The following is a 17,487-nucleotide window of genomic DNA, read 5'->3' as shown; positions in this document are numbered from 1 at the left end:
ATATTTAAAGACATGAGATCGAAGATCTTAGAAAATAGTTCACATAGAGAGGAGGTTTGGAGACTGAGTCCAAGGCACCCCAATATTAAGAAGTTGGCAGATTAAGAGAAACCTACAAAGGAATCTGAGAAGAAGTGGCCAAAGAGGTGGGGGAAAACCATGGTTTGTATTAGTGATCTTGAGAAAGTAGTATTAATGGAAAGAAGGGAATGAAAGCTTGATTGAAATGGGTTTAAGAAGATAGAAGGATGTGTAAACTCTTGAGGAGTTTTTCTACAAAAGGAAATAGAAATGTTTTAAGTAGAGGGGGAAGTGAGGTCAAGACAAAGCTTTTTTAAAAATAACATCATATTTGTATGCTGATGACAATAATCTAGAAGAGAAAATTTTGTGTAGGAGAGAGACCTGGAAAGAAATCCTTCAGAAGGCAGGAATCTAATATGCAAGAGAAGGGGCTGCCCTTAGAAATGTGCACATCCTTCTGCAGACTCTGGAGGGAAGACAGAATATATGGGTACAGATTATTGTATGCAGTAGATACAGTAGTGTAAGCTTGTGGAAGTTCTCATCTGATTGCTCCTATTTGCTCGTTGAAATAGGAAACTAGGTAATTAAGTAGCTGAGAATGAAGATGGAGAAGAAAGTGTTTGAGGTTTGAGGAGAGAGAATTATGAAACAGCCATCCAAGAGAATGGGAGAATGAATGAGCTAAGGAAATATGATTGCCAGATGCGGTTCATTTTGAGGTTTGCTGAGGTCATGAATTTGAAGCAAGAATAGATATTTCAGTAGATATTATTAATGCTTTGTCCAGATCCTCTTGGATCCCTTCTTAGTGTTGCTGTACATGTCTTGGCTTTGTTGGTTTTTGCTTCCAATGAACATGGCTCTTTTTTTCGCAAACTGCCCTCAGGCTGCTGGAGCACACTTTGCTCTTACTGTTGTAGTACCTGAGATGGACCTTAACCACTAGTGATTCAGAAGTATGAAATCTTCATTATCCTTGCTTCAGAGACATGTTTTGAACTTCGACACGGCAGAGTTCTCCCATTATCTTTACCCCCACCCACACACTGGTGAGATCAGGCTGAAGCTACCCTCTAAGGGACTTTGTCTTAGACCACACCCTCGCTTGTCTTTCTCCCCTTTCTTGACCTGCTTCCTCAAATTTCTTATTAGTTCCCCAAACATTTCCTTAATAAGTCACTTGTATATAATTTTTTTTCTCATGATCTGTTTGTTGGGAACCTAACCTAAAACAGTAATTATGACTGTATGTGTCTTTCTTCAGCTATGGCCAGTTATATCACTGTAAGCAAAAAAAAAAAAAAAAAAAAATGGATTTAACATGGATGGAAGTTTTGCCAAGCAAACACCATGAAGTGAGGAAAGGGCAAGTGAAGTGTACTGAAGGTGTATTCAAGGTAGTGGTTATATAATTTACTATCAAATTTAACCTAGTTAAGAAAGAATGTATTAGTCTATTCTTATGTTGCTAATAAAGACATACCCAAGCCTGGATAATTTATAAAGGAAAGAGGTTTAATGGACTCACAGTTTTACATGACTGGGGAGTCCTCGCAATCATGGCAGAAGACGAAGAGCAAAGGGATGTCTTACATGGAGTCAGGCAAGAGAGAGTGTGTGCAGGGGAACTCTCCTTTATAAAACCATCAGATTTCATGAGACTTATTCACCATCATGAGAACAGCACAGGAAAGACCCACCCCCATTATTCAATTACGTCCTTCCAGGTCTCTCCCACGACATGTGGGAATTGGGAATTATGGGAGCTACAATTCAAGATAAGATTTGGGTGGGGACACAACCAAACCATATCATTCCACCCCAACCCCTCCCAAACCTCATGTCCTCGTATTTTAAAATGAATCACGCCTTCTGACAGTCCCCCAAAGTCTTATTTCAGCATTAACTCAAAAGTCTACAGTCCAAAGTCTCATCTGAGACAAGGCAAGACCCTTCCGCCTATGAGCCTGTAAAATCAAAAGCAAGTTAGTTACTTCCTAGATACAATGTGGGTACAGGCATTAGGTAAATACACCTGTTCCAAATCAGAGAAATTGTCTGAAACAAAAGGGACTACAGACCTGATGCAAGTCCAAAATCCAATGGGACAGTCTTAAAGTTCCAAAATGCTATCTCTTGACTCCATGTTCACATCCAGGTCACAGTGATGCAAGAGGTGGGCTCCCACAGTCTTGGGCAAAGGACATGGTCGGGGGATATGAGGTGAATGGCAGTATGATCAGTGGACGGTAGGTCTAGGATTGAAGGATTGTTGGAATTGAGGTACTAGCAGGAGTGAGTGGAAAGGCAGGAGGTCAGAGGTAGAAATGTTTAGAAACTAGGATTATTCAGTGCTTTTACTGTTGATATTGCTAAAATGTAGGGTGTAACTCAGAATTACTGGCTGAGATAGTGTCAAGGAAAATATCACTGGTGGAGAAAAATTAAGGAGCTTATTGGCCTAAATGTTAAAAGGGACATCTGTGTAGATTTTGAAATCAGGAATGAAGACAGGAGTAGTGTGTATTAGAGTAGTAGTGAATATGCCAAAGTCCTTAAGAAATGAGGGGAAATGATCTGAGAGTTAGTAGGTGACTGCAAGAAAAAGGGGTAGAGGGTGGCAGAGTCTCATGGCCTGAGATTCAAAGCTGAGGGAAGAATTTACACAGGAGGGAGAGCAAGGAGTCTGGAAGTGGCAGTGAGTTTCAGGAAGGATATAAACTCCATCCAGGCTTACTAGAAGACTGATGTGGGAAAAACATCTATCACTTAAGAAGCCTACAAAGGAAACAGGATTCTCATGGAATATTCAGGTTTTAATTAGAGCAAGGAGGTAAAGGGTCTATTCAGAGAAGATATTGAAGCTGTATGGAATTGTGAAAGACTGTGAGTTCCAGGGGCACAGTGGAAGGATATCAGGCGTTGAGGGGGTGGAGAAGATGTGGGAGAAAATAGGGAATGTGCAGAGTCTTATGGGAATCACAATTCAGTAAACAAGTATAAACGGGAATTTGGGACTTCTGGTATTGATGATATAAAGAGGGGTAAAGAGCACAGTGAAACCAGTTCTGGTGGTCTCAAGGCAGCAGTGCTGTCAGTGATAGGAAATGGGAAGTGGTAGGTATGTATTGGGGCTGGGGAGGGACAGTCTTACACTAAGTTAAGTAGTCCGGACTCACTGTTTTTCTTTCTTCTTTTTTTTTTTAATCATGCCAATTTTAAAAACCTTTGTCCTGTGTCACGAATTCTATTTATCATGTGGATAAAGTGCAACTGTATGTCCTTACCCTGTGTATATTCAGGTATTCAACAATGTCTAATAATATATGAAATAGCAGCTCAAGTATGATTTAAAAAAAAAAAAAACCTGTCACTAAACTGACTTCCTACAAATCAGAGTCCTTCAGATTTCATGACTGTGTGTTCATGTTCAAACTTCATGTTGAGTTTTGGTTGGCTTAGTCTGTTTCTGTAGTCATGGTTCCAGAAGACGCACCTCTAGAGGATGGGTAACCACTTCTAGGGAAGTCCCTAGCAAAGCACCTAGCATGGTGCTAGCTCTGGTACACTGTGATAATGGAAGTGTTTGGACACTCTCCAGCTCTTTTGGCTGATGTTAAATTCTTCCTTCTCAGTAATGAGATTCTTGACCCGTCATTGATGACTCCATTGCACTTGTCAGGAATCTTCCGTTTGACTGTATCTTTGATTCTGCTTTGCCATCTCTCATTTTTCACTGTGGCCTATTGAATACATAGGATCTGAGCAACTTCTTAAGAGAAACTCTGTCTGTTTGTTTCTTGTTTTCCGGCTTTGTACTTTTATGCCTCTTGGACCATATACTCAGTGTTTCCATGGGCAAACACTGGGTCATTTGTCTTTTAATCTTCTTTTTTTCTGATCTCTTATCAACAGCAAATACATTTGAGATGCTGTTGGCATCAATATAAAAAGTTTTTTAAATTTGTGGAAATCCAAAGGGTTCAGGAGGAATGCTTGTGAGTTCAAATTTGCCAGGATGGTTGTTATCCTTCGTCATTGCTCACTCAATATCATAAACCTTAATGAGCAAACCAAACTGGTTGTCAGAGTAGATAGTTGGTGAAGGTCTGAGTCTGCTTAGTGGTTTTATTAAATGCACTTGATCAGAATAGTCATGAATCCACCAGTCATGATTTCCACCAAAGGAAAAGGAGTAAAATTAAAAAGCAGCAAATCCTGAATATTTTCAAATCTCTGCACAAGGGATTAGATGGCTTCTTAGATATCCACAAACATAACGGATTCCCTTATCAGGGCCTGTGCTTTTCTTTTTTCGTTCCTTTCTGTTAAAAAAATTCCTATAAGAATTTCTGAGTTTCTAAAGCTTAGAGATGCAGGTAGATGCACCCTCTAGGAGGATGCCATGAGTCTGAGACTTGTTAACCGTGACATAAATAAAGGGTTAAAAAACCTTTCTCCTGCTCTGTGGATAAATGTATCTAAGTTTCTAGCTCTATAATTCTGAAAACTTGGTAAAGGTGGCATATCAGATGTGTTTCCAGGCAACATTCCTTATGGTAAAAATAACATCTAATTAGTAAACTGCATCTGAACTGGAAAGTCTATAAATGAACTGTTTAAGTATCTGGTGGAAAGGCATAGCTTTGGGCTTTCCTAAGTGTAGAGGATTATTTCAACTAGTCATGTCTTTTGCTAGGGCCCTGGAAGCTGGTGCCAAAAGACTGCTACTACAGATAATGGCTTCTGTAGGGCATGAGGCTTTACTATGATCTAAATGTTTGTGTCCCTCAGAAATTCATATGCTGAAATCTTTACTCCCAAGGTAATGATATTAAGAGGTGGGGGTCTTTGGGAGATGATTAGATCATGAGTACAGTGGCCTCAAGAATGGGATTCGTGTTATAAAAGAGACCCCAAAGAACTGCCTTGCCCCTTCCACCATGTGAGGAAAGAGCAAGAACATGCCGTCTATAAGAAAGCAGGTCCTCACCAGACACTGAATCTGCTGGCGCCTTGATTTTTGACTTCCCAGGCTCCAAAAATGTGAGAAATAAATTTCTGTTGTTTATAAGCTACCCAGTCTATGGCATTTCATAATAGCAGCCTGAATAGACTAGCAGCCTAAATAGACTAAGACTTCTAAATCAAGGTGGTACCCATACTCACCCATTTCCTGATCTCATTCCCTCTTACCTGAGCTGTCACCGAGGGGAAATGGGGGCATGTAGTAAACCCTGGACTGCTGCAAGGAGTCTGCTGAAGAAACTCATCTGATGCCGCCATGACAACATCCTGTTTTTCCTGTCTGTTCATGCTCCTAAGGGAACCAATGCTATGGATGGCTTAGTAGGGTCTCGTGAGATTGTCTGTTTAAAGTCTTCTCTAACCAAGTAAGTGTCCATGGCTGCACACTTACATGCAAAGATTTTCTATTTGTTAATGGAGGTTGGACACATCAAAAGTACTATCTCTTAGGTTATAGATCAACACATTTCTCTCAGCACCAAATATCTTGTCCAAGAACTAATCAATAGTTATGACTATTGGCTCAATGATGATTCTTACATTGAGACCATCAGTGATTCCAGGCTCTTTGGAGGCCTGATGCTTGGAGTGGTTAAATTTAGCGAGTACTGTATTGACAGTGTTGACAATGATCCTCCGATGCAAATGGGCTTCTGCAATTTTTTTTTGTCTTTGTTATAACCATTTTAGATACTTCCTCAAAAGAGAAACTTTTGTTTTTGTTTGTTTTTGAGAAATTCATATAACATAACATTTAAAAATTTAACCGTTTTAAAGTGTATAAGTAGTTGTTTTCCATATATTCACAATGTTGTACAATCATCACCACTATCTAGTTCTAGAACATTTCCATCACCCCCAAAGAAACCTCATACTTCCCAATTTTTTCCTCCCCCTATCCCTTGCTGCTACTAATCTACTTTCTGTCACTATGGATTTGCCTATTCTGGACATTTCATAGACATGGAATCACGTAATATGTAGTCTTTTGTGACTAGCTTCTTTCACTCAACATAATATTTTCAAGATTCATCCACGTTTATTCCAAAGGAATAAAATGAATCAGCATTTTATTCCTTTGTATTGCCAAACAATAGTCCATTGTATAGATATACCACATTTTGTTTATCCTTTTGTCTGCAGATGGACATTTGAGCTGTTTCTAATTTTTGGCTGTTATGAATTGTACTGCTGTGAACATTCATGTACAAGTTTTTGTGTTAATTTTATGTGTTCAGTTCTCTTGGATGTATATGTAGAAGCAGACTTGCTGGGTCACTCTATCTTCAACAAGAAGCTTTTAGTTTTTTCTTTGTATTTCATTTGGGTCATTTACTATCATGAAAGACCAGTGCTTTATATAAGACTAGAGAACTGCCTCATCAAAAATGCATCCAATCAGATGTTTGGCATTTAAAAAAAAAATGTGTTTGTAAAATTCGCTGTGGCTGGGCGCGGTGGCTCACGCCTGTAATCCCAGCACTTTGGGAGGCCGAGGGGGGCGGTTCACGAGGTCAGGAGATCCAGACCACGGTGAAACCCCGTCTCTACTGAAAAATACAAAACATTAGCCGGGCGGTGGCGGGCGCCTGTAGTCCCAGCTCCTCGGGAGGCTGAGGCAGGAGAATGGTGAGAACCTGGGAGGCGGAGCTTGCAGTGAGCCGAGATCGTGCCACTGCACCTCAGACTGGGCGACAGAGCAAGACTCCGTCTCAAAAAAAAAAAAAAAAAAAAAAATTCGTTGCAATTGATTGTTTGCAGCATCAAAGATAAATTGTTCTATATCAATAAAGACAGGCTAGCCTGTAGTGGTCCTATTTCCTGACCACTGGTGATTATCTCCACCTTCATATGGTAAAAAGGCACTCACACAGGATTAGATGGTACCAAAACCAGTGCTCCTTGATGTGATTGCCAGGGAGGATGGGTCTGATTTATAGAAGACATAGACACTGGGGCTGCTGCCACACTCAATCTAGGATCATGCTTGTTTTTTCTTGATGGAGGTTGGAGTCCTGCGAAGAAACTTCAAAGATTATTTTTTCTACTTTCTCCTATTACCTGTTACTTTAAGGTTTGGTTCTTCTGTTTATTTAATTTAGGATGTCTCCTTTATATAGTTGGATTCTTCCAAAGTTGGGTGATTCTTAAATGTCCGTATTATAAGTGAAGGAATAGACTGAATAGTTTTGGTAGTGGAAGTGTCTATCCTTAGTCTAGGTGAGAATTTCTGCTCATCTGGCAGGGAAAGTCAATGCCCTGGTGTCTGTGAGTTACTTGGGCCAGCATTGCACTTCCCTGGGCCAGATGCTCACTGTGGGACCTCACTTCTCAGAACTCCCATTGGAGAGAGCTGAACTCACACACTAACTTTGTTGACACTTATGAGGGTTATCTCTCTAAAGGCCGATGAGGGGGCATTAAGCCAACTGCTCCTGCATCTTTTAATTCATTTTCTGACTGATAACTTACAATCTCTCCTCAGATTCTTTATTTACTTAGATCAGTCATTGTTCTACAGGTTTACTTAGATTGTTCTACAGGTACTCCTGATAAAACTTCGGATTTGCAGTCAGGAAGTGTCATCCTCTCTTCTACCTGTGTGAGTCACAGATTCTCCAGCTGCCAGTATGTTGCCATCTGCTTTAATCTAGAAATTCATGTTGTGAGCTGCTGATAACACCCCTCTTGATTTTCTAGCATTGAGACAAATTTATTTTCATTTGTTTCTTCTGACATTTCAGTAGGATTTGGGGATGAAGGAAAACATATCTTTGTAATTGACTTTTTTTTTTTTTTCTTTTTACTTTTATCTAGAGCAGGACAGTCCAATCCAACCTTTTATCTCCAGAAGGGCTTTCAAACATATGTGCTCAGGAAAAAACCACCAGGTTCACTTCTTCCTAAAGCACATAAGGTATAGTATACAAATGTAATGATAAATTCTTTGGTGACAAATAAATGCTTTTAATATACACAAAGCCAATTTTCTTTTAAAAGGCATCTTATGATTGCCAAATAACATAAAATGTATTTTATTTCTAATGAAAATTTCCCTTGAATTATATCTTTTTTTGTTTTAAAAAATGATTTGAAGTTGAAATGTAAGTCTATCTTTAGGCTATTAATCTTGAACAACACCCAGTTCTTTTGTGTATTTGATTTTCCTCTACACTGTTGGCTAGAAGTAAAATCAACCAATGAATATTTTCAGTGCTACTCATCTATAGATGTTTTGTTTTGTTATATATTTATTATATGTAATAGTATCTACTCAGAATTATTTTAATATATTTGCTATGACAATCCTCTAATCTTTTGGTGATAAAAAGAAAGATTTGAATAAGTATTTTATAGTACTCTCTAAATATTAGACAGTAAGAATTATAGAAGATTTTTGTTAAAAACTAGCTTTTTCTGTCTTCAGAAAACAGGTATTATCTGTGGATTTTCAGAGAACAAGAGGAGACAGAAATCAAAGCACTGTAGAACATTAAAAGCACTGTGCATATTTAGGGTATGACTGTAATCATGTACAGCAGGTGCTTCCTAGGCCCAGCTCACTGGGGAAGGACAATTGTGGGGTAGGCTTAATACTACAGTAATAGAAAATGTAGATTCTATGAGACTTTCTTGGTCCCATATCATATTCCCAGAAACATGAAGTAAGTTGGATGCTTAAGATAAAAAAAAGTTGGGTAACTTTTATTAAATATCAATTAGTATGGCTGAAGGATAATCCCCACGCATGCCCCAATAAACAGCTTTATTTGTCTCTTTTCTTCATGGCATCCCACCTGAACACATCAGAACAGGGCATAATGCTCTCAGCCCTAGTATAGCTCCCAAGGATCTGGAGTACTCTGTTTCAACTCCCTTCAGTTTTCTCAACTCTGCATTGAAAAAAGCAATGCTCCTGCTCTGTGACCCACTTTTTGCTTCTCTAACCCTTTTGCCCTTTCCCCTTTACCTCCTCCCCCTCATTTCCCAACACCTGAGTGGTTAACACTTCTTTCCACAGCCCTTGGTACCCCTGGCTGCTCTCACCCTGGGCATGGTTTCGTTACTTTTCTGTTCCGGTTATTGCCGCAGCTGCATAGTTTCCCCTCCTTAGAATGGTCAGTCACCATTGCCTGAGTCTGGGGCCAGGTGACTACATGTAGATGAGCCATCGTTACTTGGCTTGCATCAACAGCTCTGCCCTTGGGTCCTGAGTGATAGTCTGTGCATCTGTCCTAATTAAGGAAGCCATTTTTTCCCCACTATCTTATTTGGGCTCCGGTTTGCTTCTAGCTGCCTACTTTCCTGGTAGTTATCTTGAGCTCCACAGCAGTCATGAGTGCCAGGAAAGATCCCCATGCCCCTGCCCTGGAAACACATGCCTCCCTTGCTCTCCAGAAAGGGCGGGTACTTTTCCTTCCACCACCACTCACCTCTCACCCCCAGCTCTTTGTATTTGACTGTGGCAGAATGCTAGAATAGAGACTTACTTGAGCTTCCTTGGAAGACATGAAAGAGTGAGCAGCCAGCCAGGGAACTGCTGAGGAAAAAGGGATGTTTTATGATAAAATATGTGAAATATTGTGAACAGTAACTATTGCCTTCACATCATCAGAGCCAGGGTTAAGTCTCGTGCAGGTGCTCATCTTCTTATTCTAATTAAATTACATTTTTTAGTAGTGGTCTAATTTATAATCATAATGCTTACACCAAGACTACTATTAGGGAAGTTATTACTATTATCCTCTGGAGTATTTGTTGATACTGTTTTACGTTGTTTTCTAGCCTTAAGGTTAGCTGATGAGTAGTTATTACATTTACTTATAATTAAATCAGTTTCTCTGATTTTTAATGATTTATCATCCTATTTAGATTGATAGAGAATTTAAAGTCCAGAAAGCCTTGTTTTCAGTTGGATTCCCTGTTCCCAAGCCTATACTGTACTGCAGTGATACTTCTGTCATTGGAACAGAATTTTACATAATGGAACATGTGCAGGTAAATTAACACTTAATCTTATTTTGTTGTTGCTTTTACTTTTAATTATGAAGTTAATTAAGATGTTTTATGATACTTAATAAATGATATAGTTTGTTATTTAACATTTTAGGTAATTAGATTGCTTTGCAAAGACTTACAATTTTGTTCAAATTTGAGCACTTACAAAGGGAGGGATGGTATAGACAAAAAACAAATTTAGTAATTAAGGGGTATTGACTTCTTCTTAAATTTTCCTCTAGGTGTCAGTAAAGAGCTATCTGTAATGGCAATAACCAAATTGTCCATAAGGTAGTAGGGAAAACAAGACTCCACATAGGTCAAGACATTAAGAACAATAAATTCAAAATGTGTTTTAAATTTTTTCTGTAAAATAGTTGAGAGTAGTTTTGATGTTTACATTTATCTTGGCATATCCTTTTATTTTCCCTTTGGCATGTATACTCTAATGTTAAATATGTTTCACAAATGAATGTTTTTCTAGTATATTCTACAAAGTATTGATTGCACACATTTAAATAATCTGTTGTAATCACTTCCATAGGGTCGAATCTTTCGTGATTTAACAGTTCCTGGAGTTAGCCCAGCAGAACGTTCAGCCATATATGTGGCCATGGTAGAAACATTGGCTCAGTTACATTCCTTGAATATACAGTCATTGCAGCTGGAAGGATATGGTGTAGGTGCTGGGTACTGCAAAAGACAGGTAATGCATCTACATTAATAGCTATTTTTTCAAGTTCTTGTAAATAATATACCTTGTTAGTCAACAAAAAAACTTATTATTGTATACTTTTCTGAAGCTTGGCTATGACTTTTAACATTGTCCTTCAGAATGACTAGTTTTTAGTATAAAATTATCTTATGTTTTTATATTAGGTTTTGTTCCACAAAATCTTCTGTTTTAGACTCTTCACTTAATTTTCCAATACTTTTAACTATACAATTTTTTCTTATTATTATTTTATTTATTTATTTATTTTTGAGATGGAGTCTTGCTCTGTTGGCCAGGTTGGAGTGCAGTGGTACAATCTCTGCTCACTGCAAGCTCCATCTCCCAGGTTCATGCCATTCTCCTGCCTCAGCCTCCCGAGTAGCTGGGACTACAGGCGCCCGCCACCACGCCCGGCTAACTTTTTGTATTTTTAGTAGACATGGGGTTTCACCGTGTTAGCCAGGATGGTCTCGATCTCCTGACCTCGTGATCCGCCCGCCTCAGCCTCCCAAAGAGCTGGGATTACAGGCATGAACCACCGCGCCCGGCCTACAGTTTTTTCTTTCTAAGTTGGACTGGCAGACATTTACTAAGCTTGACTCTGTGTTTAATACCTGCTGAGTATTGTGTTAAATATCAAGAAAAATATACAATAGGTTCTTCCCCATAGGAACTTGTGGTCATTTTTGAGAGACCTGTACACGCATGTCATACATGAAACCTGAAAATGGTGTAAAAGAGTGTAAAATCTAGTAGTAAATTGATACTCATCATAAGAGCCATTCAAAGGGTGGAAGCTGGGTTGCCCTTGCTTATATGGAGAAAGCTTCCTGGGAGAGATATCTTATAATGAGTATTTAAGGAAAGATAAAATTTAGAGTGATGGGGATCATTTTAAATTAAAGAAAAGCAATACTAGATATATATGGGGCAGCTTTCCTTTATAAGCATATCATTTTGTGGGAGTTAAGGAAAGAGAAAAGGAAACTAAAGTTTAGAGAATACTTACTATATGCTAGGTCCTACATGGCAGAGTGAGTTGTCGACCTCTCTTTTTTGATCTTTACAACAACCCTAAGATATAGGTATTACTACTCCCATTTTGCAGATGAAGAAAGGGAGGCTTGCATCAATCAAGTAATATACAAGTAAGTGGCTTAGATATAATTTAAACCCAGGTCGATATGACTGGATAAGACCAAGTAAAGATCTTTGCTCTATTGCACTAAATTGAGCAAAGATGCCTTGGGAAATGGAGATTAAAAAAACAAATAAACAAGATGGTCCCACTTGTTGGAGGACTTTACGAGTAAGTTGATTTGTTTGTATTCAATTCTAAGAACAATAGAAGATCTTTACACTAATCATACCTGTAATATATTTAGAAAATTCTATGGATAATAAGAAAGAGTATTAAAATGAAAAGTAGACGGGGTGCGGTGGCTGAAACTTGTAATCCCAGGACTTCGGGAGGCCAAGGCAGGCAGATCACGAAGTTGGGAGTTCGAGACCAGCCTGACCAACATGGAGAAACTCTCTCTCTACTAAAAATACAAGAATTAGCCAGGCATGGTGGCGTGCACCTGTAATCCCAGCTACTCAGGAGACTGAGGCGGGAGAATTGCTTGAACCTGGGAGGTGGAGGTTGCAGTGAGTCACTGCACTCCAGCCTAGGCAACAGAGTAAGACTCTGTCTCAAAAAAAAAAAAAGTAAATGTCTTCTTTTTTTCTTCTAGTCCCCATATTCCCTTTTTTAGGGGTTACTTATTTCTTGTGACCCTTTCCAGAAATTATCTGTATCTATATATTTGTGTTTGTGTGTGTGTGTGAGAGAGAGGGAGAGAGAGTGGGTATGTGTGCACGTGTGTTTGTGTGTGTTTGTATGCATTCTTTCTTTTTTCTTCTACAAAGTAGTTGTCGAATAAAGACTAGAACCCATATCTCTTGATCCCTAGGCCAGTATTTTTCTCCTGATAAAAAGCTAGGTAAGTAAAATGGAACTATATGGAAAAGAGACTTAAATGTTTAAGGTTTAGGCTGATTTGAGTGTTTTAGGCTGACATGAGTATCACCAGTATGGGTCTTAAGTATTTAGGAGTAAAACAGCATTTGAATTTTGTTTTAATTTTAGAATTGCTAGATCCTACATTCCACTTTCAGCTTTACTATTTTTCTTATTTATATGTCTTTAGGTATCAACCTGGACAAAGCAATATCAAGCTGCAGCTCATCAGGACATCCCTGCCATGCAACAGTTATCGGACTGGCTAATGAAGAACTTGCCGGATAATGACAATGAAGAGAATTTGATTCATGGAGATTTCAGACTAGACAACATAGTTTTCCACCCTAAAGAGGTACAGTTAACTATGTTTACAATTAATTGAGTAGGTCTGTTTTGTGACACAATACTAAGTAAATGCTCCCCCAGAGCACTGAAGAAGCCCAACGGAGTCCCTGTTCCCCTACAGCTCAAGACTGTCATCACCACTCAAAATTTTTGGAAAGCAGTCCTGCAGATTTTCCAGCGTAAGTTAGCTGCCTACCTTTAAGACTGGTTCTAATTCCAAGTGGTATTTGGTTTACTGCTTAAAAGGATTTGGGAATTTTACATGCATAATGCTGTTTTCTTCAAAGAAGTTTTTCATCTACTAGTTACAATATTTAGCTTATCCATGTTCTTGCTTTTTTTTCTGGTTCATTTATACTTCTTTGGGGTTTTTAGCCCTATCTCATGAAGAATTTATTATCTGTTTATTATAAACTCTGAGAACAGAGAATTCCAAAAGCTTCTTGAGGCTTCAAAAGAATTCCATGAGATTAATATAACCTTGCTCTGTGTAAATGTGCACACTGTACTCTTTATAAAGAGTATAAACAAATGAAAGCTGTACTCCTCCACTGAGCACCTGCAATGAGGCCTAGGATTACAGTATAGTGGGAAAGAGGAAACCTCTTCAGTTTTCCTCTGATTAACTGTATGTCTTTGGGCATGCCATTTGGCACTTAGTATTCCTACATGCATGAGAAAGATTTGCAGTTCCCTGAATCCGGCTTCTGAGAGGAGGATTTTCTGGGTTCATTAGTTTTCTTAGAATGCTAAGATGTTTTAGGGCAGGAAGAGCTGCTCTAAATTAGTGTGCTAAACTTCCAGGTTTTGTGTTCCTTTCCTATTGGAAAAGGATGGCGGAAAATACCATTATAAATTGCATTGTTGTCATAACTCAAAGTAGTGTGTATCAATTGAAAATCCAAAAATAATGTAAACACATGTGAGCATGTTTACCCACAGGAGAAAAAAATTTTCATAGAAAGTCCCAGCCTGACCAACACGGAGAAACCCCATCTCTACTAAAAATACAAAATTAGCTGTGCGTGGTGTCGCATGCCTGTAATTCCAGCTACTTGGGAGGCTGAGGCAGGAGAATTGCTTGAACCGGGAGTCGGAGGTTGCAGTGAGCCAGGATCACACCATTGCACTCCAGCCTGGGCAGCAAGAGTGAAACTCTTGTCTCAAAAAAAAAAAAAGTCAATTTAGATATTAAAATTATAGTATGTAATTATGTATGTTTGTGCATACATGTGCAACCTGTTGCTACTGGCACTGATGAATTCTGAATTCTAACCTTGTTAATTATCTACCCTTAGACTAGAAAAATTAAATATGCTAATTTATAATCTAGAAAATTATAAAAGCATATGCCTTAAAACATACCAAGATCTGGCCTGTATTTGATCTGTGTCATTTAATATTTTAGTTGAGTCTATATAATATTGAGTCTCTATAGTAGATAACAGAACCCACTAGACTTGGAGTTCTTTTAAAACAATGACTATGTCTTATTCATCTTTATATTGCAGGTACTTATATGATTCTGAATGAATCTATGTTGAAGGGATTAATTTTAATTATTCACTAAGCAACTATTTCCATCTCATAAATTTGTGCTTAACTTTCATTCCCTAGCAGTGTGAACTTAAAGCAAGTTATTTAATCTCTCTCTGTATCTCTGTTTTTAACTTTTTGTTTCGAAATAATTAGAGTTCCACAAAAAGTTGTAAAAAAGTATTATAGTACAGAGAAGTCCTGTGTATCCATCATCCAAATTCTGCAAAATGGATATTATACAACCATGGTACATTATCAAACCCAGGAAATTGACATTGTGTGCCTTTTAAAATTGAAAAAAAAAATTTCTGAGTTGCTGGGCAGCTAAAATGAAACAGTCAATATGAGCAACTAGCTGGTACCTGGCACATCAATGATGCTCAATTCATTTCAGGTACCCTCACTTTTCCATTTTTTCCCCTTCATTTTTCTCTCTGACTTTTCTAAGACTACTTGTCAAGCTTCTTCAGAAAAATATTAGGGTATAAGTAAATCTTTCATAATATGTACTAAAACCTAAACAGTGGTTGTAGGGGATGGAATTAGAGGAGACATAATTGTACATTTCTGTAATGTTTAGGATTTGATGTTTTTTGTTTTCATTTTTAAAACAACAGCATGTTGTGTTTTTGTCATCAGAAAACACAACAATTAAGAAAGAAGACAAAAGCAATTTTAAATGACAAACCTTCCAGGAATGTGTGGGGTAAGCCAGTAAAGGAAACTACAGGATATGGCAAAACGAAATTATTTTCCGTTACTTATTTATAAAGTATTTAAAGCATGTTTGAGCAAGTGTTTCAGTAGCACAACATGCTCACTGCAGTGTTGAAAAGAAATCCAGTTTTCCTGGAAAATGTTGATTTTCCAAATATAAATTTTACCGGTAGAGAAATGTTTAGGATCTTGGAGTTTAATGTAAAATCTGCATATTGTCATTTCAACTTGAAAAATATAATTAGAAACATCCATTGGAACTTGTCAACTTCAGTGATCTAGAAATTGAAACCTGTTATCTTTGACCTCACCCTCTTTACCTTCTGTTCGTTTATTTCTCTGTATCTTCCCTGAGACACTGTAAATTTGATTGCTGTTAATTTAGAATCCATAAGCCCTTCATGACTTCACTTGACTTCTTATCCTACATAAGCCACATGATCATAATCAGTCATCTCAAAAACTACCCTCTTTAGTATCGATTTCATTAATAATTTTTTGACTATAGATGTATGTAAGTAATGTAAGAATTATAAAGTGTCCTGACCTTAGGTTACTTATTATTCTAGAATCTTCCCATCCTGACTTCATATCATCATTATTATTATTATTTTACTTTTTCTAATAATCCTACAGGGGATGTTCATCACCCCTTGACTTTAACCAATTTCTAGCCCTAAACTTGAATCCTCATATTTTTACTGCAGAATAAAGTGGAATAAGGTTAATTGGGTCTGAGACATTTTTATGCCACATGATTTTATCTAGGCTGTAACTTCATCTCTTAGTAAAACCTGTGACATTTAAAAAATGGCCTTTCTAAATCTTTTCTCTTCTTCTCAAACTCTCACATTTCTTGTCCCATCTCGGTTCCCACTCCCAGCATGTGGTTTTGTCTTCTACTTGACTCATCTTTGTCCTTTCAGTCATTTTCCAGCATAGCCTGCTTTCTAGGAATTACATCATGCCCCTGAAAAGTTCTCTTTATATTGTTGAAGACGTTTTAGTCCGCTACACAATATCACCTGTATGCAGATTGATGGGTGATATTTTTCTTTCTTTTTTTTTTTTTTCTTTTTTTTTTTTTGAGACGGAGTCTGCTCTGTCGCCCAGGCTGGAGTGCAGTGGCCGGATCTCAGCTCACTGCAAGCTCCACCTCCCGGGTTTACGCCATTCTCCTGCCTCAGCCTCCCGAGTAGCTGGGACTACAGGCGCCCGCCACCTCGCCCGGCTAGTTTTTTGTATTTTTTTTAGTAGAGACGGGGTTTCACCGTGTTAGCCAGGATGGTCTTGATCTCCTGACCTCGTGATCCGCCCGTCTCGGCCTCCCAAAGTGCTGGGATTACAGGCTTGAGCCACCGCGCCCGGCAATGGGTGATATTTTTCTTTAGCCTCATTGCCAAGAAAAGTTGTCCCTCTTGAGCAGCTGGTTTGTTTTTGACCTGCATTCGCTGTAAAGATTGTGAGTGACCATGCTTCACACTTTATTTTACCCGCTAAAAATTCAAAGCAAATCTTACTACCCACACTAACAACTCTGCATGTCCTATCACATTCAATTATGTGTAATAACCTTACTCCTAGCTTCATCTTTTTATAACAAATTCTGTTATTTTCTTCCCTGCCTTCTTCATCTACTGTTTCTTCTGTTGGATTGTATGTATTTTTTGTTTGTTTGTTTTGAATGCCAATACACATACATATAAATAAAATTCAATGGCATAAAAAGTATACATAAAATGAATCTCTCTATAAAGAAGATAATTTAAAAAACTAAAAGCTTTCTGTTGTGCTGAGGTTTCAGAAAAACTGTCAAAAATCATTTTACTAATAAGTTCCTTAGTAGCAGTAAGATGATTTAGTAAATGTCCAGATCAACCACTAAAAGTTATGTTGAGCTTTTAATAACTCTCAACATAAACAGGCATCGACAGGATTCTATAAGTTATGGCTAATTAATTTGCACTAATTTATGCAATTTGATGAGCCATCAGCTTTTCTCACTGGCTTTTGTTTTATGGCTTTGTGTTTTTACCCCAAAAATGGTTCAGATATTCTGAAACATAACTCCAGAGAAGTTTCCCAATTTGTATTAAAAAAGAAAAGTAATCAT

The 17,487-nt window shown here is 38.0% G+C and overlaps 1 protein-coding gene across 1 annotated transcript in view; it reads left to right on the top strand.

The window, feature by feature from the left end:
* The window catches only part of ACAD11 (acyl-CoA dehydrogenase family member 11), a 97,846-nt gene that overhangs the window by 5,891 nt on the left and 74,468 nt on the right, over positions 1-17,487 (top strand). Inside the window, exons 2-5 of the mRNA XM_015132134.3 lie at positions 7,873-7,972; positions 9,928-10,053; positions 10,598-10,759; positions 12,961-13,125. Of these exons, the coding sequence (XP_014987620.3) occupies positions 7,873-7,972; positions 9,928-10,053; positions 10,598-10,759; positions 12,961-13,125 (553 nt within the window). The remainder of the gene's footprint in view (positions 1-7,872; positions 7,973-9,927; positions 10,054-10,597; positions 10,760-12,960; positions 13,126-17,487) is intronic.

This window comes from Macaca mulatta, chromosome 2, assembly GCF_049350105.2.
Source record: "Macaca mulatta isolate MMU2019108-1 chromosome 2, T2T-MMU8v2.0, whole genome shotgun sequence".
Lineage (NCBI taxonomy): Eukaryota > Metazoa > Chordata > Mammalia > Primates > Cercopithecidae > Macaca > Macaca mulatta.
Note: the sequence above shows the minus strand (reverse complement) of the source record. Positions and strands in the feature narration are given on the sequence as shown.